This window comes from Emys orbicularis, chromosome 14 (genome assembly GCF_028017835.1).
Source record: "Emys orbicularis isolate rEmyOrb1 chromosome 14, rEmyOrb1.hap1, whole genome shotgun sequence".
Lineage (NCBI taxonomy): Eukaryota > Metazoa > Chordata > Testudines > Emydidae > Emys > Emys orbicularis.
The window spans coordinates 25,524,013-25,551,764 of record NC_088696.1 but is presented as its reverse complement, the minus strand read 5'-3'; the positions used below and the strand labels follow the sequence as shown (position 1 = coordinate 25,551,764).

Genomic DNA, 27,752 nt, shown 5'->3' with positions numbered 1-27,752 from the left:
CTTTGTCTCTCGGAGCAGATCAGCACAGCATGGAACAGCTGTCAGAAACAGTGATTTAAAAGGGGAGGGACGAATGTCTCCAGGGCAGCTGAGTTCAAAACAATGAGTAGAGTGGTCATTTGAGGCATTATGGGACAGCTCCAGAGGCCAATTACAGCGCAGAAACCAATGAAGTGTCTACACTGGCAATAGAGTGCTGGGGCCTCTATGCAAATAGCCTTACGACTCTCGTGGAGGTGGGTTTTTTTCAGCGCTGCAACTGAGGAGTTTCTGCGCACAAAGTGCCTTGGCAGTGTGTTCAAGTCTGCACTTTGAGCGCAAAAAGCTGTTTTACTGTGCAGAAACTTGCCAGTGTTGACAAGCCCTAACAGTGCTCAGTAACTACCATACAAGAAGGAGCTCAGAAATCAGCTACAGCAACACATCTTAGTAAGTAAAAGGAAAATTTCTACGTCTCACAGTTATAAGTGTGAAGTGTAAAACTTTAGCTTCTTGCAAAAAAAACCTACCAACATTTGAAGCTACAAAAGTCACTAAATAAAAAGTGTTTCATTTAGGGCTGTTAAGCGATTTAAAAAATTCATTGCGCTGTTAAACAATAATAGAATACCATTTATTTAAATATTTTTGGCTGTTTTCTACATTTTCAAATATATTGATTTCAATTACAGCACACAATACAAAATGTACAGTGCTCACTTTATATTTATTTTTATTACAAATATTTGCACTGTAAAAACAAAAGGAATAGTATTTTTCAATTCACCCAATACAAGTATTGTAGTGCAATCTCTTTAACATGAAAGTTGAACTTACGAATATAGAATTATGTGCAAAAAAATAACTGCAGTCAAAAATAAAACAATGTAAAACTTTAAAGCGTGTAAGTCCACTCAGTCCTACTTCTTGTTCAGCCAATAATTCAGACAAACAAGTTTATTTACATTTGCAGGAGATAAAGCTGCCCGCTTCTTGTTTACAATATCACCTGAAAGTGAGAACAGGCGTTCGTATGGCACTGTTATAGTCGGCACCACAAGATATTTAAGTGCCAGATGCGCTAAAGATTTATATGTCCCTTCATGCTTTAACCACCATTCCAGAGGACACGTGTCCATGCAGATGATGGGTTCTGCTCAATAACGATCCAAAGCAGTGCACACCGACATGTTCATTTTCATCATCTGAATCAGATGCCACCAGCAGAAGGTTGATTTTCTTTTTTGGTGGTTCAGGTTCTGTAGTTTCTTCATCAGAGTGTTGCTCTTTTAAGACTTCTGAAAGCATGCTCCACACCTCCTCCCTCTCAGATGTTTGAAGGCACTTCAGATTCTTAAATCTTGGGTCGAGTGCTGTAGCTATCTTTAGAAATCTCACATTGGTACCTTCTTTGCCTTTGTGAAATCTGCAGTGAAAGTGTTCTTAAAATGAACATATGCTGGGTCATCATCTGAGACTCCTATAACATGAAATATATGGCAGAACGTGGGTAAAATAGAGCAGGAGACATACAGTTCTCCCCCAATGAGTTCAGTCACAAATTTAGTTAACACATTTTTTTAACGAGTGCCATCAGCATGGAAGCACGTCCTCTGGCATGGTGGCCGAAGCATGAAGGAGCATATGAATGTTTACCATATCTGGCACATAAATACTTTGCATTGCTGGCTACAAAAGTGCCATGCGAACGCTTGTTCTTACTTTCAGGTGACCTTGTTAATAAGAAGCTGGCAGCATTATCGCCTGTAAATATAAACACACTTGTTTTTAGCTGAACAAGAAGTAGGACTGAGTGGTCTTGTGGGCCCCTGAAGTTGTACATTGTTTTGTTTTTGAGTGCAGAAGTAGCCAGCACGTCCCTGTGGCCCCGTGGGGAGGGGTATCTCCCCCTGTGTATCCAGTGCTTGCAAGCACGGGCAGCGTGCGGAGGCCCCTGTCCTCCCCAGGGGACACAGGGATGGGCCGGCCACTTCTGGGAGCAGAGCGGGGCAGGCAGGGAGCCTGCCTTAGCCCCTCTCTGCTACCAACTGGGAGCCACCCAAGGTAAACACCTCCAGGCCGGAGTCCACACCCCGCACCTCCTCCTGCACCCCAACCCTACCCCAAACTCCCTCCCAGAGCCCACACCCCTCCCCCCTCCTATACCCCAACCCCCTGCCCCAGCCCTGAGCCCCCTCCCCCACCCAAACTCCCTCCCAGCCTGTTTTAGCACTTCAACAACCTCTAGTTCCAGGTACTTAGTCAGAGTTTGTTTAGTTCAGTCAAATGACTTTCTTTAAAACTTTGGCAGAACACATGTATTGTTTAATATTATTTTATTTTAATAGATAATAGTAAAATTAGGCCTCAACCTACATTATTAAATTGGAAATTGACAATCAGTTTAGTTTTAAAAATAAACTTGTATTTAAATAATTTAAATTAGAAAATTCATTTTTTAAATAAAAAGAATTATTTTTGCCCACTGTGGTGATATGGTGTACAAATCCTTTTGTATCCTATCCCATGCTGCCCTGAGAAGAGGGTCCCAAAAAAACAGAGTGGTGTGAATGTAGGTTCAACCTCAGAAGGGGTTTCAGATTGGAATTTCAGAGTTTGTGGGAGTGCCTCCCTGAGTTGAGGAAAAGGGTAGGAAGTACTAATAATTTTAGTTGCATCTTAGTGGCAGCTGCCCTGTTTACACAGTTTGCTTTAGTGTTTTAAGTCTTGAGTTGCACAAAGAGAAATGGCTAGGGACTTTGGCAGTTTTATTTTGGCCATAGAAAATCTATAAAAAAAAAAAAAAAAAAAAAAAAACCTGAATGCTCAAGAGGGTTTCCTATGCATAACTTTAAACTCTTATTGAGTTTCTGTTAAGCTTTATGCAAGGTCCTTAAATGTTGGTTGACAGCTTTTTCTTTCTTTCAAACTTTTCCACCCCCCATTTAAAGATTATAACCTTTCATAATGGCCCATCATTTTCACCATCGCTTAGTATATAGTTTGAACTTTCATTCAGTCCAAAAGAACACTAATTACCACCAAGGAAAATTAACAAAAGTGATATGATGCTATACTGAAATGTGTCTCAAGTGTTCCTCTCTTATAGGCTGATTCAATTTAAAATAAAAATAATAAACATAGTTTTTAAAAATAAACAAACAGCAAACACTTTAGAGGCAACTAATAAGAAATAACCTATCCTAATGTAGATGGTTTAAAATTTTATATTAACCAGGACTACGGCTGTGACTTCTGCTAGTAAGTACTAATTTCACCCCCCAAAAAATCAGGAGTTATTTTTAATGAAATCTTAAGGTATTTGCAAGTTTTGCTGCCAATTTTTACACTGTTGGCTCAGAGCAAGAGAATAAAATAAGACACAAAAATGAACTCAGAATGCATGAGTGATCTAGTTTTAATTGTTTATTTTAACATAACTTCAACCCAAACTTTGAAACTCCTATAGTAGAAATATTTGTTCTTTTTATAGAATATTGGACAGCATCTGAGAAATATGACATTGTGTGTTTTATGGTACTTACATATTTCTGTGACAGTCTGTATCCCAATATTCATCATTTTTAGAAGACTATGATAAATGTTGTGTAAAGTATGCCTTGTGAAGTATCATTTGAAAACTCATAATTTGCTGATCATTATTGTCCTGGTAAAATGTGTGTGGCAACATTGTATGTAGTTATAAAATTCTACTGTATGACATTGCTGAGACATGTTCCAAGTTTAGAAAAGCAGGGACAAACCAGTTCCTCAGAGACAAAAGACAGTGAGAAATCTACATTTTGGTAAAGAAACAGCTGGAGGTTCCCATTCCCCACAGATGTGCTGTCTCCTGAACCTCAATTGGAGATGATTTTCAAAGAAAAAGAGGACTATAAGGAAGGGAACAAATGCCCCCAAAAGATCTCTCCCTTCATCTCTGTGCACGGCATCGCAAGGAGAAAGGAAGCATCACTGGATTGGGGAGGGATCTTGGCAGAAAGGAATTCAGCCAGTAAGACTGCTAAAATATGTGGTCAGAGACACTTTTGTTTTGAAATCGCTTAGCTTGTTACGTTAGTTGCGTTTTACCTTTTATTTCTTTGTAACCAATTCTGACTTTTATGCCTCATTACTTGTAATCACTTAATCTTTCTGTAGCTAATAAACTTGTTTTATTTAAACCAGTGTGCTCGGACTGAAGTGTTTGGGAAACTCCATTTGAGATAACAGGATTTGTGCTTATCACTTTCTATTTATAAAATAATGGACTTTAGAGGGCTGGGCAGTACAAAATGCACATTTCTGGGGGAAAGTCTGGGACTGGGAATTTGATGGTGTTGCTTTGCAATGTAATTCAAGGGTAGCTGGCCAAAGCACTCATACAGTAAAGCTGGGAGTAATATACATGCTGGAGGCTGTGTGTGAGCAGGCCAGGAGTGGTTGCTCTCTTAGCAAAATAGTGTAAAAGGCACCCAGGTTGGAGAACTGAGAGGATACAGCTGTTCAACAGTCCAGATTATACCCTCGGTAATGTCACAATTTTTATGTACTGACTCATTACAAAGGTAACAGGATCTGCACTGACAGAAGTTACAGATATATACTGGCCCCTTCATTAGGCTAAAAGACTAGCCTGTGAGCTATCAACACAGTGAGATGATTCTTAACTTAATATGCATAATAACAGAATCCAGCTCCCTCTCTCATAGCTGCAATGGTTCTGTAAGACTAACATGAGTAAATACGAAACATTTATTTCTATCTCTATGTTCAAACAGATACACCTATGGAGCCATTCTGCTGAATAAGAAGTTGCTCTTTACGTAGTCATTTTTTAGAGTAGAGCCAATAAAAATCAGCATGACCTATTGAATATGCCAATTGATCAGCAGCAGGTTGATTTGAAAAAAGTTAGAGAAAGATCATGAGTTTTCAAATAGTATACAGGACATTCAAACTAATTCACTATACGATTTTTTTTCAGCTGTCATTTATACAGATAAGAATTTTATGGCAGTTGAGGAATTTTAACAAGTTACATTGCAAACATTTTTTGACTACTACAAAGAGTTCCCCTTACTTTACTTACCAATACTGTAATAATGATCCAATTTATCCCACAGACTCTCTCCCTCTGGCCTTGGAAGGTTAATGCTTTTAAGTGGTTCATAAACAGAGCCTAAAGAAAGAAATCACAAAAACTTATTTAAAAATACAGTAATCAACATCAAAATTATTTCCATAAATTATCATAGGAATATTGTTTAAAAATGCTCTTAAATATTTATGCAAGAAAAAGCATGTTAAGACACAAACATAAAACACTTTGTTCAGTTTCAATTCACTTACAAAATGTAATTTTACTTCTTCTGTAAACCAGTTGATTTTACATGATTGTCCAATACTAAACCCACTAGTGTCAGGCTCACAGGCTGTAACCACAGTCAAGCTCTCACACCAGTTCTTAGCCAACAACAACCACTTTCTAAATGCCCCCAGGGTAAGAGCCACCATTCAATTACCGAAAATCTGAACTTGTTACTACATGAGCTCCCCAGTTCCATTCAGAAAAAGCCTTGAGCTCTATTTCTTTGGGTGCTACAGAATTTAAATCCAGGCATTTAGAAGAGGACATGAAAGGACAAGAGTCCTATATATCATTATAGGTATTCTTCAGAACTAGTTTACCTATACATTTAAGACAAGCCTCAGCATTAAATGAAAACCATTTTAAAAAGAAATTGCACACCAATGTAACTTTGCACATTTACACCACAATTAAACTATTTCAGGAGTGACCACTTCATAAGGTCAGAGGCACTGAGGTGCCTTCCTTCAAAAGAGAGCTAGAATTAATGCATTCTTGTTACGGTAGGGAGCACTATATGCTTAAGAAACCAGAAGACCATGAACAGCCAAATGATTATTTAATTTCCTTCTGCTTCAGTTTAATTTTAAAGTTAAAACTTCTTCAGTGAAGCTTCTCTGTATCCATGACGTTTTTAACCTCATAACCAGTAAGAACTATATGTGGCATGTTTTGCATCTAGTAAAGAATTCAGGACTTACTAAGATTAAAAAACTATAAACTTATGAAACTGGGGACATGGATCAGCTTTGGAGAAAATGCAGTATCCTCTACTCAGATATCCAAAAAAGACACACCAATACCACCACCTGGAGGTGTTGTGTCCGAAAATAAATTCGCCTCATCCTGACTGGCGCCTCTAGGAACCACCATATTTTAATCTATATCCATTTGACAGGCATGAGGTTGACCTAATTTTGTATGCCATTAGGGAGTATTTCTTTTCCTCCCTCCTCAAAAAGCATTCAATTTTTCCTTCTTACAATCAGCATTCTAGGTTTCATTATCTTTCTCTTTAAAATTATGGGAAAGACTCGATAGCTGTTACTACTGAAATATATGCTTTCCTTATCTCCAATCTCCAAATGACAAGAGGATCTGCATTTTGTGAAAGTAGTGTTCAATTTTCCTATGACAGGACTCTGCGACACCTTTCTGTACATGGATGTATGACAGAGAATACACTACCACTGATGAGTGTTTAATTTGATAATATCTAGAGCTATTATGTTAGGTGATTTGTATTGTTAAAATTTTACTCAGAAGCACAGTATACTTAAGTGACAAATTGAGATACAAAATGAGGACAAGGTAACAAACCTAATTTAGATTCTTCAGTCTTTACAGCCCACACAGATAAACTATGGCTATATAGAAAAGATTATTTTTAATACATGACTAGCCAATTCAGTTTCTTAATTAGTCAGGTTTTTAATCAATAATTTAGATAATTCTCTTTCTTAATTAGTTTCAGAACTTTAATCAGTAATTTGCCAACAAACACAGTTGCAGGAAAAAAATAAGTATTTTGGTCCCTGTAATGAATAGGGCAAAAGAGGCATTTAGAAGTATAGTTCACCCATTATGACCAGGGCAAACAATCTGAAAGTTCAAATGGTGAGGAGTGCTTCCCTCTGTCTACCATGAAAAGTAATAAATAAAATGAAGTTTAGCTACAATTGCCATTTGCAGAATTGCCTGGCAGCCATTTTCCTGAAAAGAGATACCATGATGGGTACTCTATCATATTAGTTTCTAGTTTATTTTAAATAATGGTTTAAACTTTAAACAAATTAAAGGAAGAACTTTTAAGACTTTAACATGAAAAGACCTTCAATCACTCCACCTAGAATGTTACTCCTCATATACATCTCACAAGATAAGGAAGGATCAGGTCTGATCAATACTTAAATGGGAACACCTCAACCACTAAGAAACCCCAGGGTGCTGCAGGAAGTGGTAGAGATGATTCAGCAAGCAACATTCTTCCCTCCGACTCAGTACTGAACAAATACCATGCTGGAGATACTGTAGTTTGAAATGCAGATATCTAGTATATTCTGACAGCAGAACTGGCACTTTCAGTACAAAGTCACTTGGGGCACTTCTACACTGTGCTATGAAACCAACTTGTTCTTCTCTAACCAATACGATGGAGGTTGGTTTTAATTGTTACTGTTTATTCACTGCATTACCATGCATTATCAAGTGCCCGTACTTAAAATTCATATTAAGATATAGTCCTGAGGTCTGTATAGAAACATGGAGTTTGAATATACTGCGCCACTACCACCACTGTGGTACTAAGGAGAGAAAGTGAACAAGAATAGAAATGTAAACACGTGAATAAATTAAAAGAGAACATAACCGTTGGGGGTCAAGACATTCCAAAAACAAAATGTCAAGGATGCTTAAAGAAAACAAAACTAAAAATTTGGACAACTATATGGCAAGTATAGTAGTAAGTTTGACTCAATTGTGAAATAGGAAAAAAACCAGTGGAACACTAATTAGAAAAAATACACTTAAAGCCCACATGTATAAACACAACTATTAAATTTAAAACAATTCTGAATTACTTCACCAGTGCTTGATTTAGAAATTACAAAACAAAAATCCAAAACTTAAAATGTTTATTAAAATCAGAGACTATGTATGTTGTGCACCATGATAAACAAGATTTGAAGAGACTAAAATTTGGGTCAATTTTTAAAAAATAAAAAGTTATGCGAAATTTTTTCTGCTGACATTTATAAGGAAAAAGATATTATGTGCAAGTTGAAGTTTCTTAGGATTCTCTTGTATATACAAGCTGCTCAGTATTAGCTGCTTTATTTTCCTTTACATTATATATCTTGTTGCAATATACACAGAGTTAAAATTACAATCTCCTTTAGTTCAATAGACTAACAAAGACAGCTGGTGTTTAGGCCACCAGCTTTTTGACCATGAGTTACAGAATATCCAAACATATCAAAAGAAATTAGGTTCTTTCCCCCATTGATTTCTATTCCCTATTGCAGGAGTTGAGCTTAAGAGAACAAATGACACACTCCCTTTTACTTAACACTTTGATTGTGGTAAGGGGGAAAAGGGAGCAGGGGAAGCAGGAATACTACTAAAAATGTATTCTATCATTTACGTACTGATGAAATCTGGTCAGTACTTTACATACGAGCAAATGCTGCAGTTCATTTACTATGAATACAATGTTCATTATTTCTAATTAAAAACAACCCTAATGGTAGTTTGCATGGTGAACATGCATGAAGTGCAGTCTTGCATATTATACAAGTTGCTCAGTGGGTGTCATAAGGAGGAGGGAAAAAACTTGTTCATCTTAGCCTCTAAGGATAGAACAAGAAGCAATGGGCTTAAACTGCAGCAAGGGAGGTTTAGGTTAGACATTAGGAACAAGTTCCTAACTGTCAGGGTGGTTAAACACTGGAATAAATTGCCTAGGGAGGTTGTGGAATCTCCATCTCTGGAGATATTTAAGAGTAGGTTAGATAAATGTCTATCAGGGATGGTCTAGACATTATTTGGTCAGGGCAGGGGACTGGACTCGATGACCTCTCAAGGTCCCTTCCAGTCCTAAAAATCTATGAATCTATGAATAAAGAAAGAAGAATAGCACTAAAGACTGCCAAATTAATCATGTGGCTGGAACAAATGCACCTGCTGCTAGGATATAACTGAAAACAATTCTGTAATATTTTAAACAAATATAATAGAAAATGTGATATAAAAATGAATCATTCACAATAGCTGAACTCATTTTTCCATTGCTACAAGTCTTAGGGCTTGTCTGCACTGGCAAATTTTTGTCGCCAAACACTGGCTTTTGGCAACAGAACAGCAATAGCGTACACACTGCAATGTGATTTTTTCGGGGGGAAAAACGCCTAGTTTTGGAGACAAAAAACTTCCACCCCTGTGAGAGACTTTTGTCTTTTCCCCTCCCTTTATTGTCGACAAACATGCAGTGTAGACACCACAGGTTTATTTTCGATTTTATTGGCCTCCAGAAAGTATCTGACAATTCCCATGATGCTGCTCTGGTCAGTGGCTTGAACTCCGCTGCCCTCCCCCTTGCAAGCCCCAGGAATTTTAAATCTCATTTCCTGATTGCTGGCTTCCCAGAGGAGCTTCTCAGGTGAGCATGGCTGGCTATCGCACCAAACGTGCTCCTGCTTGGACCACCGTTGAGTTGTTGGATCTGATCAGTATATGGGGAGAGGAGTCTGTTCAGTCGCAGCTGCGAGTGACCTGTAGGAATCGGGACACATATGGGCAAATTTCTCAAGGCTTGTGCGAAAAGGGCTATGATCAGGACACACAGCAGTGCAGAGCGAAGATAAAAGAGCTGAGGCAGGCGTACCATAAGGCGCGGGAGGCGAACCATCGCTCCGGAGGTGCACCTAAGACCTGCCAGTTCTATAAGGAACTGAACACTATCCTTGGTGGTGACCCCACCTCCATCACCGATAGCCCCATGGATACTTTACAGGCAGCAGAAAGAGGGGGTAACCCGCAGGTGGAAATTCTGGATGAAGAAGTCGAGCTAGAAGAGGATGTGGTGCTCCCAGCGGGGTTGCCTGGTGGGGCAGGCAGCCAAGAACTTTTCTCCGCTCCAGAAGTGCTCAACAGGGAGCAGGAAGCAGATGTGACGCCAGGTAAGTTGCTGTGGCTTGTGTCAGGAATCGAAAAGTGGGAGGCAGGTAGTGTTTTCTGTGAGCTGGACATTGTCCTGTGTACTAATCTGCATGGCCAAGCAGGGTGTCGACGGACATCGAGACCTGCAGGGAATCCTCCAGAGAGAGGCTCTGGAAAGTTTCAAAGTTTCAACACTTGGATGCGGAAACTACAGAACCCGAACCACCAAAAAAGAATATCAACCTTCTGCTGGTGGCATCTGACTCAGATGATGAAAGTGAACATGCCTCGGTCTGCACTGTTTTAGATAGTTATAGAGTAGAACCAGTCATCAGCATGGACGCATGTCCTCTGGAATGGTGGCTGAAACACGAAAGGTCGTATGAATCTTTAGCGCATCTGGCACATAAATATCTTGCAACGCTGGCTAAAACAGTGCCATGTGAACTCCTGTTCTCACTTTCAGGTGATATTGTAAACAAGAAGCAGGCAGCATTGTCTCCTGCACATGTAAACAAACTTGTTTGTCTGAGTGATTGGCTGAACAAGAAGTAGGACTGAGTGGACTTGTAGGCTCTAAAGTTTTACATTGTTTTACTTTTGAATGCAGTTATTTTTTGTGCGTAATTCTACGTCAGTAAGTTCAACTTTCATGAAAAAGAGATTGCACTACAGTACCTGTATTAAGTGAATTGAAAAATACACCTCTACCCCGATATAACGCGACCCGATAGAACACGGTGGATCAAAGCAAGTTCGATAGAACGCGGTTTCACCTATAATGCGGTAAGATTTTTTGGCTCCTGAGGACAGCGTTATATCGGGGTAGAGGTGTACTATTTCTTTTATTTTTACAGTCCAAAAATTTATATTAAAAAATAAATATAAACTGAGCACTGTACACTTTGTATTCTGTGTTGAAATTGAAATCAATATTTTGAAAATGTGGAAAACATCCATAAAAATGTAAATAAATGGTATTCTATTATTGTTTAACAGCATGATTAATCGTGTGATTAATTTAATTTATTTTTTAATGATTAATTTTTTTAATCGCGTATTTAATCGTGATTAATTGTTTTAATCATCTGACTACCCTAATATTTATTCATTCACATTTCTTAAGTATGGCACATACAAATTCTCTAAGTACATGTAGAAAAATCTAAAGCAATAAGGAAATCAGTGTCCTAAAGGCAAAAAAATTTTCTTTTCCCAACAACCATATTAACATCTTAATTCTCAAGTTCATGCTCAACACACTTCTCTACTTAGCATTCCCCACCCACAAAAAACACACACAGAAAAAGGTAAGACTCCTGAATGTCCTGAAGCTAAAAACCACATCAAATGGCAGAACCCTAATTTAAAACATATTTTCTATTGGTTAAAAATATTAGGGTAATATTTTGGATGAAAAAAGTTTTAAGCACCTATTTGACCAGGTTACCTATGACCTCAAATGCCTGCAATTTTAACAAGACAATGAATGAACAAGAGATGTCAAAGGAAGAGCTGGTAATTGTCCTCCATAGCTTTGGATAACTATTACTGTAGCAAAACTCTTTAAAACTACCAGCCTAGACACCATATATAATTGTTGCCCTTTGCCATGATGATCAATAATGAAAAACTACTGATATTTTCTTGCCCATTGAAAAGGGACATTCTGGCAGAATAGAACTTTGCAACTCTGTACCATGGAAACAAATTCTTAAGTGATTGGAAATCTTACAAACATATTCATAACTAACCAGCAGAAGTCACAGTATAAGTTTTAAAAGAGGATTTTGGTATTCCTATTCAAATATAAACATAATTTTGAGCTGGGTCTAACAACTGAAGCCACTGTTGGCCTATCTAAACTTCCATTTATTTCAGTTGAGATGAACACATAGGGCATGGTAAGTTAGTTACACACACACACACACAGAATTTTGAATCTCAGACCAGTTACTAGAAGGCAAACATCAAAGAACACATAGATGGAGGACACACTGAGGGGAACAATTCTGGAAAGGTCTACATGACCAAATAAGTCCTTATGTCTATGGAATGTTACAAGGCCCTAATTCAGCAAGGCACTTACATATATGCTCATCTTTAAGCAAGAGAATACTCCCATTAACTTCAATGGGCTACTCATGTGCTTAAAGTTGGGCACATGGCCAAATACCTTGCTGAACTGGATTCAGGAGATTAATTTAAGCATAAACACTTTGGTCTAATGCTGGCTGCATTCTGAGCCCTAATTAATGCTGCCCCTTCTCCTTCACCTTAAATCACTTAATGACACCCTCAAGGAGTCAATGAATTCTATCTCACCCCAATAATAAGTTAAAAAATGGGACACTCTCCACTGCTCAGTAAATTAATTTATGCTGGCCTCATACACTCTTCTGGAACGGCAAGAAGGAGGGCAGTAGTTTTTTCCTCCTCGTGGACTGCACCCTAATCTACTGGCTGACTAGGCATGCAGAGGGGGAGTCATCTGAGGGGGCATAGAACAGTTCTAAATATGGCCAATGTGCTAACTTCAGAAATCTGTGAACATCTATTAACCATTACTAAACTGAACACTTCACTGAACGCTGGAGAGCGAGGGGCTTCGTGCTGCCCCACACACAGAGAGAGATCAAAGGTGCAGACAGCCCTGAACCATGAAAATACCTAAACCAGACACCAATTATTTTTCAGAGTGAATTATGTTAGCTAATGTATAATGCCACAATAATTTGCATCGTCTGAACAAAGCTCCTGCACATGCTGGGATATGGTTCCACCCAAGATGGATTCCAGGATAAAACCTGTGGTCAGAATAGCCTGAAACAAAACAACTCTCTACTGATAGACTTGAACATCTTCATTTGCATCATCTTTGCTTACTCTACACTAGACATCACAAAGAATGAATGGAAGTTTAATGGCTAAACACTGTTGATTATACCCACCCAACTAACAGATATATACACACATCAGTTTTTTCTATACTACAAAAAATGTTAGTTATCCACACAGAAAATAATGAACTGTTCAAACATTGTGGCTATTACATAGGATTACCACCTCTCTGGTATCTGACCAGCCTGACTGTTTTTTTAAAAATGGATTTGCCAGTTGCCAGAAAAATACTTTAATCTGCCTTTTTTTTTTTTTTTAATTAACATGGGCCTAAAGATTTGCATTATTATCACAATATACTGGGATATCCAATGTTAAAAGTTTGTGTATTCAGCTAAAGATGCTGCAGTGTTCCCACTTCTGCAGTTTAAGAAATAACAGATAAAAACTGTTGAAAATACAAAAGCTGTCTGCCCACCAACACATAAGCGGATTGCGTGTGTGTGTGCATGAGAGAGAGTTTGAGTCACGTGAGAGTGAGAGGCATATTAAATAATGGAAGATCAGGGCAATGACACAAGTGATCCTACTACACACCCGGAAAAAAAAAGGCTCACATCAGAAATTGCACATTCAATGACAACTGGCTAAACAAAACAGACTACAAAGACTGGCTGGCAAAATGTGCTGATAAAATAAAGACCCATTTGTTATCAATCATGTTATCAATCTTAACTATACGTGTTCCCTATCTGGATACAACAAGTGGCTGTTCAAGGGGGAGTTTGTGGAGTTGCCTTGTGGTTAGGGTAGTAGTGAGCTTGCCTTGTTGGGGGTGGGGGAGCAGATTTTTGAATTTCAAAGGTGGTAACCTTACTATTGCATAGATATAAATTTTAATTTATAAATAAAACTCTACTTGTATTTCAATATCATAAAAACCATGAGTTTACCCATGTGTGCTATCATTACAGGCCAAATTTGGCTTCCACTGAAATGGCAAAATTCCAATAATTTCAAATCAGAGTAGAATCAAGTCTTGGTTTTCTCCATCTATTCTCCCCCACTCCGAGCTTTCATCTGTCTTCCCATCTCTCAGCTGTCTCCTATTCCTGTTCACACGCAAAATGGTCCCTGAAAGATCACTTGATATTAAATAAAGGCTAAAAAACTGGAGTGGTAGTTAGGTTGTCTATCACAGGTTAAAAATAATATGGAGTTAACATGTATTAATTTAATGAATTTGCAAGCACAGCTGTGTGTGACTCTTGCAAGACTGTCAACTAAAACACAATTAAGGGAAGAGCTGCGAATTGAAACAGAATGGTTTTGTTACAACGTGGAAATAAAACAGTATTATTCAATTATATTACTTACATACTACTACTAGTAAATACAAACATATACACATACACACACAAGTTATTTCTATTTTTTAAAAGTTTGAAGTAAGATGATTAATCCAATGGTTTCTTTCAGGTGGTATATTCAGTCTTCAGTTTTGAAAAAGGACTCTCTCTCTCTCTCTCTCGCTATATATACACATATGAATGTGCAATGTAACTTAGCTGTTCATGTAACTTTTCACGTGCTCACCATTGGAATATCCTCTTACAAATCATATGTCTAATAATTTTAGTGGTACAGGATCTATTTTAAAACCCATTGAAGAAGCTTTACCTAACACAGCATATATATTGCAGGGATTTTCAAATTCCAAAAGATCAGATTGCGTTCTAACAGTTATACTCACCGGACAATCTGTGACCCTCTGTGGCCAGCAAAGAAACAAAACAAAGTTACCATCCACAAAGTAATATATTTCATTTTTATTTTAAGAATGGAACATATAAAAAGTTTATGCAGAAAAAGGACTGAGTGGAACAGAAAAGCATGAAAGTGTCAGAGTCCTACAGGCAATGAATAGTGTTAAATTTAAGTGTCTGACATTTTAGCAATAGAAATAATTTAAAACTACTCAACTTTTTGATAATACACAACAGAAAACCATGAGAATTAAAAGTTTGAGACAAGTGATAAAAAATCCATAAAAGTGATTACATAACAGTTTTACTCTTAAAAAATAATCATATGGGAGAAATAATTATATTTGTAGGACTAACAAAAATCCATTCCATTTTCAAATACTTCCAATGGTTTTCTTATTACTCCTGGGGGAATTCTGCACTACTGCACATGTGTTGAATTTCTGTCCCCCACAGATTTCTTTGCTTCCCCACAGAAAAATGACTGATAGGGAAGCAAAAGAAAACCACAAGACCCTACCCAGCAGTATGTTTCGGGGGCCCAGGGCAGCCAGCAGAGAGGTAAATCACTGTGGGGCAGGAGGCCAGACTAGGGAAGACGCGGCTGGTGGCTCCTACCCTGCGACGGGCTCAGCTTCTAGTTCCAGCTGAGATGGGGAGGACGGGACTTCCTCTTCCCCTGATGGCATCCAGGGCCAGGTCAGACCCACCACCAAATTTCTCCCCCGTCTGCAGGAAGCTCTGCAAAGTCCCCCCACTCCCGCTTCTTCCTGCACCCATCACTCCTTAGCTGCAGGGGGAGGGATCCCTGTACAGGGAGCTGCTCCCCCATCCATCCAACCCCCGTGCATCCAGACCCCCCTCATACCCAGACCCTCCCACCGAGCCTCACCCCCCACACTCAAAACCCCCCCCTCAAGCCCCACCCCAACGAGTCATCCGCACTCAGATCCCCACCCCACCGAACGCCAACCAGCTGCACCTGGATCCTCACCCTACTAAGCCCCACTCCACCAGCATCTGGACCCCCCACTGAGCCCCCAACACCCAGACCCCCCTGCTGAGTTCTATTCCCCCCACACTCAGATCCCCAACCACCTTCACCTGGACCCCCCTGCAGAGTCCCATTACCATTGCACCCAGAACCCCCCGCCCCCCAACAAGTCCCTGTGCATCCAGATCCCCCCCCGCACCCGGATCTCCCACTGAGCTGCCCGCACCCAGATTGCCCCACACAGAACCCTCTCAACCTACACCTGGATCCCCCCACACTAAGCCCCTCCACACTTGGATCCTGCCTTGCTGAGCCTGCCTGCCAACACCTGGTGCAACTCACACAGACGCACAGATGGGCACGGCCCTGGGGTGTTACTAGGGTACGCCCGGTCTTTACGCTGTGCCAGGGGTGCAGACTCACCACTTAGTCTGTGTCCCGGGGGGGAGCTGCACAGTGATCTCCCACCTCTGTGCAGCCAGTAGCCTATGCTCCCCAATGCCATGCTGGAGCCTCCACATTTATTTGACAAATAAAATTTACAGAATTTTAAAACATTGTGCGCAGAATTTTTATTTTTTGGCACAGAATGCCCTCAGGAGTAAAGTCTTATGCAGATTTTGCTCGCTGTTAAAGATATCTGAATGTACTATATATGTTTTGCCTGAACAGCTAGAGCTCTCTGCTGAAGAAATCCTGAAGTAAAACTATGCTTAATCACTATCACAATCAATTCCATGGCAACAAACTGGTATAATAAAACATAGGATAATAACCTCACTGCAAAATCAAGCAGGAGGAGAAGCTAGGTTGTGAAAGATATACATAAATATTTGTATTATACACAAGGGAATACAGATGATAATGGCAAATAAGTGCTTTTTGCTTTAAAAACACTCCCTCTCTTTCCCACACCAGTTTTGCTGAGTAGTGAAAATCAATTTTAAATACATAAGGCCATAGACAACATAAAATATGCCTTAAAACTCAAAATGCACAAAACAAGGCCCTGACATATTTTCTAGTTCAATAAAAAGCAAGCTAGCTAGAAAGGATCACGGCATTTTAGAACCATCATGATTAGTTTTGTCATATTCTAGCAAGATCATTTACATTAGAGGCATTTAGTTATTGACAAGGAAAAATTATACACTTTACATTGTAAGTACTATTGCATTATATAATGTAATATTCAATGTTCAGCCTCTACGCAGCCGATATCCTTTCTATAACGTAATAGTGCTCAACTGTCATTAAGATACGTAGGTGACAACTGAAGAAAAGTCCTGGAAGGGGATTGCATTTAAATTTTGTGTTCTGGATCTTCTTCAGCAAAAGAATGATGAACTGACAAAAACCAACATCTAGTTAAACTGCAGAAGAAAGATGGCACGCAAACTCACAGCCAGTTTTGAAACTCCTAAGAAATATCTAGTTAACATATTTTTCTTGGATATTTTAACTACTTAACATAGTGTTAGAATGAAGTATTGTAAAGCACTGCAATCTGGTAGTTCAACCTCTATTGTTTCATAAGATTTGTTTCTAGTCTTTGTACATGATATGGCCTCTGGCTCCCTAGATGAGATGTCTGGAACTACCATCATGGAAGAGAAAGTATGGTGTAGTGCACAATATTGCCTTAAGAAACCATGATGCAAAGAGATTTATAATATAGCCTAGAAGTTGGAGCAATGCAACAGCATCCTATTAAAAAAAATAGAAAACAGTTGCTTGAAGTGTCACTGACAAAGAAGATGAAAGTATCAGACTGTAGTTTGGAATCTTGTTTCTGAACAAATGAACACACACGCTGGATATTAGCCAGTGTCAGTGCTGCACAGGACTATCTGAACCATTCCCAGCTAGTGCAAGACTGCAGTCCAGATCTGAAAAGGATTATGAAGTTGTGATTTTTTGGTTCAGAAGTCACAACCAGAGCTTGTTAAAGTTGCAGCTTTGGTGCAGCCCGTTCAAGTACCATACAACAAAACAACCACCACTCCTCTGCGCACCTCCCAAATTGAGTGGTACCACATCCCCAAGTGTCAGGTCACAACACCACTGGTGGGTTGGCTCTGCCCTACACACTCCGGGGCAGAGCCACTTGCCTCTCTCTACACAAATATACCCTTTCTGCCTGTGCAGGAATGAATTCAGCTGCTTGGGGTGAGGCCACTTCCTTCTCATCTCTCACCTCCAACCCCAAAAAGGAGGTAGCCAGCACAGGGGAATAAGGAGATGCATTACACCACACTTTACTTTCCTGCATGGGCAGGCAAGACAGGCCATAATCTGCCCCTTAAAAATTGGAAAAGCTAGAAAAATTAGGAACCTCCACCACTATGTTTGTATAAATGGAATCCAAAGCAAAATAACTCATTCTTCCTATACATGCCACAAGTGCTTCAAATATGGTAACAAACAAACAATAGTAGTAAACATTAGCAAGTGTATTGATTACATATGAGTGGCAAAAAAGTCAGTTAAGACTAAAATTTTACATTATAGACAGAAAGCTTGATTTACTTCTACAATAGTTGGCAAACAAAATAGAATACAAAATTACAGTAAAATACGAAAAGAAAAATTAAAGGACCATCCCACTACTTTCAAATTGCTGTTAATTAAGGGCTCAATCCTGCACCCACTGTAGTTAATGGACATTTTGCTATCAATTTAAGTCTCAACCCTGCAAAATCTTATGCACATATTTAACATTGAAATCAATAGGTTTGCTCATAGCAGCAAAGTTAAGCACATACATAAAGGTTTTCAAGATCTGGGCCTTACACAGGAACAGGATACAGCCCCCAAAGAAGTAAGTGATACAATGGTGATAAAAGAGGACAGCAAATATCTTAGGAAACTACTATAAAAGAACCAGTTAATAATCACCATGTCAACCATTTACAGGGTCATAAGTGTTCATCATGGGTTTCATAATATTTTGATTTTTTTTAAATGCTCCAGCTTCTGGAGACATGCTATCATGTAATAATCTCCACTTTCATATAAAAAAAAAAAAAAAGGAAGTTTCCAGCCCCCATGGTTGTGAAAAAAAGCTTGAAAATGTGAACCATAAACATAAAAAAACTAGAAAGTAAATAAAAGAGCCTACAAATTTAAAAATGAAAAATCATTTTCCTGATGAGGAGGTACGCTAAGTGCTGCATTAGGGGGGCTGTGTTGGTGAGTATCTGAGTGTCTGTTGCTGGGACAGTTTGTCAGTTTGACCGTGTGCTTGATTGCTTGCTTGTTTGTTTGAAAAGTGTGAATTGGGAGTGCTTTGTTCCAGGTGGGCCTTGAGTGGGCCTGACTGGTATATAAGGGCAGTCAGCAGCGAACCAGCTGAGCGGCGAACAGCAGAGGCTAACAGAGGGAGTTTGCCTGGAGAGAGCTCACTGAGGCTTTCATCTGCAGGTTTCACTGAGTAGTTCTTGCAACAGCTGAGGAAGCTCTTAAGAGGAAGGTGATATGGAAGGTGAGCGATCAGCTGTTGTAACCTGCACAGGTTGTGCCATGTTTGTCTTTCTTCCACAGGACAGAAGCGATTTTGTCTGTACAAAGTGCAAGCTGGTCTCCATATTGGAAGAGAAGGTTCGAGGTCTGGAGAAACGAGTATCGACTCTGTGTTGCATAAGGGAAAATGAAGATTTCCTGGACAGACGTCAGGAGATGCTTCTACGGCCACAATGTTCTGAAAATTCAGAGCAGGCGCAGCAGGGACAGACGGATGATGAAGAAGTTTGGCAGCATGTGACCTCCAGAAGGAGAAAGAGGAGCGTCCATGTACCAGCAATGGAGATACAGGTGAGCAATCGTTTCCATGTTCTCTCTACAGGTACTAATGCGGAGAGTGGAGTAGATGACCCATCTGAGGGAAGGGAGCAGAAGAAGACTCCACCGATTGGAAGGCAAAAGATGCACTATCCTAGGGATGGGGGTTCCACGACCACCACTCCCAAGAGGAGGAGGAGGGTGGTGGTGGTCGGGGACTCCCTCCTCAGGGGGACTGAGTCATCTATCTGCCGCCCCGACCGGGAAAACCGAGAGGTCTGCTGCTTGCCAGGAGCTAGAATACACGATGTGACGGAGAGACTGCCGAGACTCATCAAGCCCTCGGATCGCTACCCCTTCCTGCTTCTCCACGTGGGCACCAATGATACTGCCGAGAATGACCTTGAGCGGATCACTGCAGACTACGTGGCTCTGGGAAGAAGGATAAAGGAGTTTGAGACGCAAGTGGTGTTCTCGTCCATCCTCCCTGTGCAAGGAAAAGGCCTGGGTAGAGACCGTCGAATCGTGGAAGTCAACGAATGGCTACGCAGGTGGTGTCGGAGAGAAGGCTTTGGATTCTTCGACCATGGGATGGTGTTCCAAGAAGGAGGAGTGCTGGGCAGGGACGGGCTCCACCTAACGAAGAGAGGGAAGAGCATCTTCGCCAGCAGGCTGGCTAACCTAGTGAGGAGGGCTTTAAACTAGGTTCACGGGGGGAAAGAGACCAAAGCCCTGAGGTAAGTGGGGAAATGGGATCCTGGGACGAAGCACAAGCAGGAGAGCGCAAGAGGGGAGGACTCCTGTCTCATACTGAGAAAGAGGGACGATCAGTGAGTTATCTTAAGTGCCTATACACAAATGCAAGAAGCCTGGGAAACAAGCAGGGAGAACTGGAAGTCCTGGCACAGTCAGGGAACTATGATGCGATTGGAATAACAGAGACTTGGTGGGATAACTCACACGACTGGAGTACTATCATGGATGGATATAAACTGTTCAGGAAGGACAGGCAGGGCAGAAAAGGTGGGGGAGTTGCATTGTATGTAAGAGAGGAGTATGACTGCTCAGAGCTCCGGTATGAAACTGCAGAAAAACCTGAGTGTCTCTGGATAAAGTTGAGAAGTGTGAGCAACAAGGGTGATGTCGTGGTCGGAGTCTGCTATAGACCACAAGACCAGGGGGATGAGGTGGACGAGGCTTTCTTCTGGCAACTAGCAGAAGTTGCTAGATCGCAGGCCCTGGTTCTCATGGGAGACTTTAATCACCCTGATATCTGCTGGGAGAGCAATACAGCGGTGCACAGACAATCCAGGAAGTTTTTGGAAAGTGTAGGGGACAATTTCCTGGTGCAAGTGCTGGAGGAACCAACTAGGGGCAGAGCTTTTCTTGACCTGCTGCTCACAAACAGGGAAGAATTAGTAGGGGAAGCAAAAGTGGATGGGAACCTGGGAGGCAGTGACCATGAGATGGTCGAGTTCAGGATCCTGACACAAGGAAGAAAGGAGAGCAGCAGAATACGGACCCTGGACTTCAGAAAAGCAGACTTTGACTCCCTCAGGGAACAGATGGGCAGGATCCCCTGGGAGAATAACATGAAGGGCAAAGGGGTCCAAGAGAGCTGGCAGTATTTTAAAGAATCCTTATTGCGGTTGCAGGAACAAACCATCCCGATGTGTAGAAAGAATAGTAAATATGGCAGGCGACCAGCTTGGCTAAACAGTGAAATCCTTGCTGATCTTAAACGCAAAAAAGAAGCTTACAAGAAGTGGAAGATTGGACAAATGACCAGGGAGGAGTATAAAAATATTGCTCAGGCATGCAGGAGTGAAATCAGGAAGGCCAAATCACACTTGGAGTTGCAGCTAGCAAGACATGTTAAGAGTAACAAGAAGGGTTTCTTCAGGTATGTTAGCAACAAGAAGAAAGTCAAGGAAAGTGTGGGCCCCTTACTGAATGAGGGAGGCAACCTAGTGACCGAGGATGTGGAAAGAGCTAATGTACTCAATGATTTTTTTGCCTCTGTCTTCACAAACAAGGTCAGCTCCCAGACTGCTGCACTGGGCAGCACAATTTGGAGAGAAGGTGACCAGCCCTCTGTGGAGAAAGAAGTGGTTCGGGACTATTTAGAAAAACTGGACGTGCACAAGTCCATGAGGCCGGATGCGCTGCATCCGAGGGTGCTAAAGGAGTTGGCAGATGAGATTGCAGAGCCATTAGCCATTATTTTTGAAAACTCATGGTGATCGGGGGAGGTCCCGGATGACTGGAAAAAGGCTAATGTAGTGCCCATCTTTAAAAAAGGGAAGGAGGTGGCTCCGGGGAACTACAGGCCAGTCAGCCTCACCTCAGTCCCTGGAAAAATCATGGAGCAGGTCCTCAAGGAATCAATTATGAAACACTTAGAGGAGAGGAAAGTGATCAGGAACAGTCAGCATGGATTCACCAAGGGGAAGTCGTGCCTGACTAACCTAATTGCCTTCTATGATGAGATAACTGGCTCTCTGGATGAGGGGAAAGCAGTGGATGTGTTATTCCTTGACTTTAGCAAAGCTTTTGATACGGTCTCCCACAGTATTCTTGCTGCCAAGTTAAAGAAGTATGGGCTGGATGAATGGACTGTAAGGTGGATAGAAAGCTGGCTAGATCGTCGGGCTCAACGGGTAGTGATCAATGGCTCCATGTCTAGTTGGCAGCCGGTTTCAAGCGGAGTGCCCCAAGGGTTGGTCCTGGGGCCGGTTTTGTTTAATATCTTTATTAATGATCTGGAGGATGGTGTGGACTGCACTCTCAGCAAGTTTGCCGACGACACTAAACTAGGAGGCGTGGTAGATACACTAGAGGGTAGGGATCGGATACAGAGGGACCTAGACAAATTAGAGGATTGGGCCAAAAGAAACCTGATGAGGTTCAACAAGGACAAGTGCAGAGTCCTGCACTTAGGACGGAAGAATCCCGTGCACAGCTACAGACTAGGGACCGAATGGCTAGGTAGCAGTTCTGCAGAAAAGAACCTAGGGGTCACAGTGGACGAGAAGCTGGATATGAGTCAACAGTGTGCTCTTGTTGCCAAGAAGGCTAACGGCATTTTGGGCTGTATAAGTAGGGGCATTGCCAGCAGATCGAGGGACGTGATCGTTCCCCTTTATTCGACATTGGTGAGGCCTCATCTGGAGTACTGTGTCCAGTTTTGGGCCCCACACTACAAGAAGGACGTGGAAAAATTGGAAAGAGTCCAGCGGAGGGCAACAAAAATGATTAGGGGTCTGGAGCCCATGACTTATGAGGAGAGGCTGAGGGAACTGGGATTGTTTAGTCTCCAGAAGAGAAGAATGAGGGGGGATTTGATAGCAGCCTTCAACTACCTGAAGGGGGGTTCCAAAGAGGATGGAACTCGGCTGTTCTCAATGGTGGCAGATGACAGAACAAGGAGCAATGGTCTCAAGTTGCAGTGGGGGAGGTCTAGGTTGGATATTAGGAAACACTATTTCACTAGGAGGGTGGTGAAGCACTGGAATGCGTTACCTAGGGAGGCGGTGGAGTCTCCTTCCTTGGAGGTTTTTAAGGCCCGGCTTGGCAAAGCCCTGGCTGGGATGATTTAGTTGGGAATTGGTCCTGCTTTGAGCAGGGGGTTGGACTAGATGACCTCCTGAGGTCCCTTCCAACCCTGATATTCTATGATTCTATGATTTTTTTAAGCCAATCACATGATTTGTGGGGCCCCTGACTCATGGTTTACGAACACTTAGGGTTGACAATAACCAGCGGTGGATGGCTAGTGAACTTTGGGGCAGGTGCAGCATAGCAGGAAAAACCTCACGTGTATACAAATTTGGCATTTGCAATCAGGCACTTATGCATTATTTACCTATTTGGAATGTAACAGGGTCTCACTCTCTGTCTCAGACTGGTATAGCAGCTGAGATAATACTAGAAGTGGCAGCTGCAGCAGCAAAAAGTGGGGAGCCTACTGGATGTTGCAGGAGAGTAAAGCCCCCATTTGGTCTGTGTTGTTGTTCAGTGATTTCCCACAACTTTTCTCAGCGAGCCTGCCTGCAGCACTACAGATGGAAAGTCTCTGGAGGACCCAATTACTGAAGCTTGCTCTTATTCCTGAGCTTGGTTCCTCTGCTCATGGGGCAAGTCACAGGCTGTGGTGACTGTAGGGCTCTCTAGTGTGCCAGCGGAGTTTTAAAATTCAAAGCGTACTGTGAAACAAGATCAAAAATTGTTTTTGCCTTTTGTGTTTTGCTCCTTTTTAATGTAAAACATAGCCTCAAATATCGCCCTTATTCCTGCATGTATTTTATGTTTGAAATATCAAACATCAGGAACTCACTCACTTCCTTCTTTACTAGAAGACTAAAGGAGGGATCTCACATCTCTCCATCTCCTAAAACTGGGGAGGAGAGGGAATGTAGGGAAGGGAGGGAATGTTTACTATTAGACAATCTAATGGTCCCCTCCAAACTGATTTACGGGGAAGAGACATCTACCAAACTACAGCTTTGCATCATCAACAAGTCCTCTGAAGATTTCACCAAGGTTTCACAACAAAGAGAGTGAAGACATTTAAAAAAAACAAAGTAAAACCAAATGAACACGTGTGAGAAGACTTGCAAGCTCTCTTTGTATATCAAAAAGTGCAAACATTTGGTTTGCATGTTTTGTAGTTCACCCTTTGTAATTGTATACACATTCGATACCTATTTTCTTATGTTATGTTCACTACCCCTTGAAGACTGAACTTTAACGTAAAACGATACTGAACAACAATGTACATTAGGATCCAACACAAAATTTCAATCTAGTACATTGATGCATTAATCTAAGTTTTCCTCCAAAAAGCTGTGAAGTAATATCTATAGAACTAAATTATTAACTTACTGACTTGCAGAAGTCCATTTCTGATGTAACTAGCAGGATTTCAAATGGCTTAAAACAGGGCATAAAAACATAGCATGTTGTCATTTTGATTTTGGAAATCTCTCATGAGAAGACATTCTCAAGATCTTTATCCCAACTTCCATGAAATCCTCAGTTATTTTGGATATTACAATATATACTGTACATAGATTAAATACAACCATATTTTGAGTAAAATGTTAAGAAATTGACCCCCTGCCCTTTCAGATAATGGCTCATCTATACTTAAAAGTTGCAGCATCTGAAATGCATTATTTCTGAAGTCCAAAGATCACTAAAAATAGTGACAGTTTCCCACAGAAATTGGCAAGCGGTATAAAGCAGCACTGTACTGATGAAATGGATTTCCCTAATAATGGTCATTTATTAATATGGAAATACAGTAGCATTCAGAGATAAGAAATTATGGCTGCCAGCTATGATACTTTGATAATGTACAAACATTTTCAAAAATAAGATTAACATGCAGGTGAAATCCATACATGCAGCAACGACAGAGAATGCCAACATGTTCATTGCGCCTTAAACCATTTCTGATACTGAGAGAAACCACAAAATGAGTATTAAAGCCCTTCTAAAGGGAAGTTAGAGAAATATAAATTTCTGTGTTTCTAGCCATTGCAGATTGAGAAAATTCATGTCATTCTGATACCACATTGCTTTCCCCCCAACTCATTTCAATTCTAACATTATAGCAGACATTCTCTTCAGAGCAATCAGAGCTACAAGACATTTGAATACCTAGGCTACCAGCTTTTTGACAGTCTAAGGCCAAAATTTTCAAAGCTAGCTCCTGAATCCATATTTTCAGAAGCAATGATCATCCACAAATCCCCCCTGAAGTTAATGGCAGTTGCAGGTATTTAAAAAAACAAACAAACAAAAAAAAACACTATGAATTTTGGAGCCTAACTCTATGGATCCATATTTGAAAATGTTGGCAAAAATCATTAATCTCTCATTCTAGCTGTGATTAAATCAAAGTGGTTAAAATCATATCAGAGAGGCATTGGAAATAAAGGGAAACAAGATGATAATCAGAATGATGTGATTTTAAGTTCAATATCTCACAAAAACTTATAAAAACAAATGCTGTATACAACTGAAAAACTGAGAACTACATTACTTTCTCGACTTGTAAAAAGCAACAAAGAGTCCTATGGCACCTTATAGACTAACAACTTAATGATTCATAGGATAGCAGATCTTAAATCTGTCACAGTTCCTTAAGTCTAGCACTGCTTTCTAGAACTAATACAAGATTTAATACAGAAAGCCCTGGACCTCAGACCAGTATAATTTTCATTTCCCAAAACTATAGTGGGCAAGCAGGAAAGTAAAATAAGTGATAATCTGAAAAGAGTAGAGAGTGCTTGATACAGACAGATGTTTTGCAAACTACTCCACTAAATATTATCAATGCAACTCAATCCTGCCATACAACTGACAAACCATTTCAATCTTAAATCACTCCTGAATAAAGAATACCAACTGTGTAAAGTCATATGTTGGATTCATACATGCTAGCACTAGTAGAGATTAGGATGAAACAAATGAAGTGCTTTCAACTGTGACCAAGGCCCATTTGAACCTACTGTTGATGAAAAAGTAGAAAACTATTAGATCTTGTACAGAATTAGAGTTGACGATCTAATAGGTCATTTACATGTCTAACTTCTATGATTCCATGAACTTGGGTCTATACAAGTGAAACATTAACTCCTTGTGCTACTTGTCATTTTTAATCGTGATACAGTATATAGGAGGAAAACTATGAAAAAGCCTGTTTTTACAATCAGACAACCTATCCTCATGAATTCAGCTGCAAAAGGCATCAATTTTTGACAGTACATGAGAATTACTTGGCTCTGCAATAGGACCAGAGTTATGATCTGTAAAGCAACTTTGTACTATTATACATGCATTACGTTTTAGAGATAACATACTTTAAAAGAAGTAAGATTAAAGCAGGGAACAATAAGACACCTTTCTCCCTATGTTCAATTCACAACATTTATATTTTGTATAGTCTGTATTTCAAATATTTAAAAGCTATGAGCAGGGTATTTTTAATATTTTTTCAAGAACTATCATCACTAGTTGCCCAAAGCCTTTGGAGGGGTAAGCAAGATTTTTTTTAAAAACAAATTGTATTATTTTAAGAATAAACTATTCCCAGACACAAGGAAATGCATTGCTGCCTGTATTTCAAAGAACATTACCACACAAGAGCAGATCATTCAAGGCAAAATGAATGGAGTGTATGAAACCAGAATGAATCCATAACACTCTTTAGTACTATGGAAACTATGGTTAACTATTCCTTTGAAATCTATGTTTAATTCATTGACCAAGTTGTAGTGATGTTTGAGAGGTCTGCAAAATATGTCACTGTACTATTTGAGTTAGAAAAATCACCCACTTTTTGCTCTCAGATTATCCACCCAAACGACATTTGAACAGATGTCTCCCGCCAGACTGGAAACAAAGTAGTGTGAAAATAAAAGGCTCAGTTTCAAGCCAAACAGCCTATTTGATGAAACACCTGTCCAATTAAAAACTCAGTGGGCTTTCAACACAATGTTATGGAGCAAAATATAATATATTTGGTAGCTAACGTTTGACTTTTATATGTTCACCGTTCATGTAGTTTTTCTCTAAAAATGTAGTAGAAGTTGTGATCCACTGGACAGGAACACTGGAGGGAACAATTAGAAATTTGGATTCTAGTTCTGGCTTTGCTACTGACTTGCTACAAATCCTTGGACAAGATCCTTAACTTGTCTGTGCTTCACTTTTTTCCAATATAGTTCTAAGATCTATAAATAAAAAGCATTGTGTAAATGCCAATTACTTTTAGAGACCCACTCCCTTCCTTCCCTCATGTTTCTCCTCTGAGAATATCAGCTCCTTGTAAACTAATTAACAGGCACATTTGAAGAGGCGCTGACAACTTGTCTAAGATCATAATTTATGTCCCTGGCAGTATTTCTAGCAAATGTCTTCCCCCCTTCCCCAAACTAGACAGTCATTCCCCAAACTAGACAGGAACACAGTCATTATAAACTCACCAGCTGTGCCTCTGATGGGCTGATGGTCTTGGTTTACAAGGACACTCCTTACGGCCGGGGTGATGAACAATTCATAAAATGTACTGAGAATACACGTTCTGAACAAATAACTCCCGTTAGTCACAAATGGGCAGAGCCGGCGCGGTGGGAGGGGGCACACAGAGTCACGTGCCTCCCCAGAGTTGCTGCTTGGCTTGTACTGAGCATGCTCAGTAACATCTGCTGAAGCCGCTGCCCTCACTCTGTCCCCCCACTATCAGCAGGTACGGGTCGTCTCTTCCCATGGGTGTGACTAGCACAGGTTTCTTTTTGCCTGTTTCTTGGTTACTTTATACACTGAAGTTCCCGCTCTCAAATGGAAGTCATGTCCT

The 27,752-nt window shown here is 40.4% G+C and overlaps 1 protein-coding gene across 1 annotated transcript in view; it reads right to left on the bottom strand.

Annotated features, from left to right (window-relative positions):
* The window catches only part of PHKB (phosphorylase kinase regulatory subunit beta), a 210,278-nt gene that overhangs the window by 170,895 nt on the left and 11,631 nt on the right, over window positions 1-27,752 (bottom strand). Inside the window, exon 2 of the mRNA XM_065416341.1 lies at window positions 5,072-5,161. Within this exon, the coding sequence (XP_065272413.1) occupies window positions 5,072-5,161 (90 nt within the window). The remainder of the gene's footprint in view (window positions 1-5,071; window positions 5,162-27,752) is intronic.